This window comes from Aptenodytes forsteri, unplaced genomic scaffold, assembly GCF_000699145.1.
Source record: "Aptenodytes forsteri isolate BGI_AS27 unplaced genomic scaffold, ASM69914v1 Scaffold287, whole genome shotgun sequence".
Lineage (NCBI taxonomy): Eukaryota > Metazoa > Chordata > Aves > Sphenisciformes > Spheniscidae > Aptenodytes > Aptenodytes forsteri.
Genome location: NW_008794854.1, coordinates 282,729 through 284,790, shown reverse-complemented (window position 1 = coordinate 284,790; position 2,062 = coordinate 282,729). Strand labels below are relative to the sequence as shown.

Sequence of the window (2,062 nt, the reverse complement as noted above, 5' to 3'; positions counted from 1 at the left end):
TTTTTTTTTTTTTTTTTTTTTTGTTTTTTTTTTTTTTTTGTTTTTTTGTTTTTTGTTTTTTCAACATTTTTGGTTAGAAAGTTCTCCGATCCATGAAGCGATCCTGAAAAGACAGTGTTTATTATAAAATTAGGCAAATGTCTGTCCCAGCTTTGAATCCTTCCTGTTTTGCTTTTGTTTTTTTATATTTTTCCTTCTCTCCCTTGTCCCCAGCAACACGGCGAGAGGATGCCCATCACATTTTCAGTTTATAAACCCCGCTGGCAGCCAATCCCACCGCACAGTGAAACAGGCTGCTGGCAGCACAGCTCAGCCCGGCTCACTGTGCCTTGGAGGCAGTAGTGGTGGTGGATGTGGCCCCGCTCGCAGAGGCCACGGTGAGGAGAGAGTTCTGGATGGACTCGGCTGAGGTGGAGGTGGCGTGAAGGCTGGCAACTGGTCCAGAGGCCCCTGCGGAGGCTGCAGCTGCAGAGACCAAGCTAACTGGGTTGCTGGTGAGCAGAGAAAGGTTCTGAGGGTTCAGGAACAGAGGGGCAGTTACGATGTTAGGAGTACCTCCAGCATTGGCAAACACCAAGTTTCCAGTTGCATCCAGTGATGTTATTGGAAGAGAGCCACCAGACGCAAGAGCTAAAAAAGGGAAAATTGAGCAGGGAGGAGATAACATTAGCAGTAAGCAACAATGCAAAACGTGCCTGAAAGCAACTGGTCTCTGCATTTTCCTTTCTCTGATATGCGTGCTCTCTACACCGCTAACGACAGTCATCTCATCATAGGTTGTTTTTTAAAAAAACAACTCTTTATGAAGAGCGGACAAGACCTTGCGGATACTAAAATGCCTCTGTCGTCTGCTCCTAAACTAATTCCATTATGCCTTTCTTCAGATCTTTAAGCGCAATACTGGTCTATGTTTCCTGCCACAGAAAACCTGTACATTCAGGCAACCTGTACTGGAAAGAGTTGAGATGAGTGTTCACATGAAATGACAAGTATCACAAGATGAAGAAGGTCATGTAACCTTGAGCATAACATTGTAAATGTTGACATACAACCACTGTTACAACTTACTCTCACCAGTCTACAGGCTTCAGTCTGCCTTAGATTATGATCTTCTAAATTTAGCTGTGACACTTTACAAAACGTTTTTTTCTTGTACCCTAGAAACAAGATTTGTTAAGCTAGTTTAGAGGATACTTGAATACATAGGTTAGCTAGCTCTTTAGGCACTTGCGCGATCTAGTTTTTACAGGTGACACACTATGAACTGAGAACAACTCTTGCTGAAGTCAGTGGAAACTTCTGGCTGCATGACACTCCCAGAATAAATCTTTACTCCTCCGAATAAATCTTTACTCCTCTGAATAAGGATTTATGGATTTAAAGTTCTACGTAAGGACTTTAGGAGGTAGGTGGTTTGTCGTGGGTTCTTTTTAAATACATATGAGGACAAGAATTCAGGATCAAGTCTTGCTCGGAACTGCGCTCCTAACAGACTTCAAAAAGAGCACAACTCTGCTCAAGCTTATGCTAGAAGAGCTATAAAAAGCAAATCTCTAACCTGCTGGAGATACATGCCAATGGGGGGAGGATAACAAAATAAATTCCAGATCACGTTCAACATCTTAAATGCCTCCTGAAAATCTCTACAAAATCATACACAGTTCTAATTCCCTTTCTGAAGTTGTACCTGCTCTTATCTCTGTGACACATGAAATGCATTTGCACATTTAAATTTTGTAAAACCGTTACTCCTATAACATTTATGTCCAGTGCTGAGGAGTCAGTGTTCTTTTTTGGTAGAGAAAAACAAAGCACGTAAACTCAAGTTGTATCACAGAGGTGCATTAAAAGAATACTGCTGACCTTGAATAGTTGCCAGTGTACTGTTGCTCATCAAGGCCGGGCTGAGAGCACCACCCAATGTCCCTGGATTGAGACTGAGTAAGGCACCTCTGGAGGAAGCAAGATCGTGGAAGAAGAAACAAAGACAGAGGGAAGGACTGTTACTTTTAAGAAAAGGTGTCACTGCTCCAGAAGTACACCATCATATTTAAAAAAAAAA

At 42.1% G+C, this 2,062-nt stretch overlaps 1 protein-coding gene across 1 annotated transcript in view; it reads right to left on the bottom strand.

The window, feature by feature from the left end:
• Window positions 1-63: 63 nt before the first annotated feature.
• Window positions 64-2,062, bottom strand: part of POU2F1 (POU class 2 homeobox 1) — a 46,066-nt gene continuing 44,067 nt past the window's right edge. The window contains exons 15-16 of the mRNA XM_009274558.2: window positions 1,864-1,952; window positions 64-630 (exon numbers count right to left, since the gene is read on the bottom strand). Coding sequence (XP_009272833.2) covers window positions 320-630; window positions 1,864-1,952 — 400 coding nt within the window. The 3' untranslated portion in view covers window positions 64-319. The remainder of the gene's footprint in view (window positions 631-1,863; window positions 1,953-2,062) is intronic.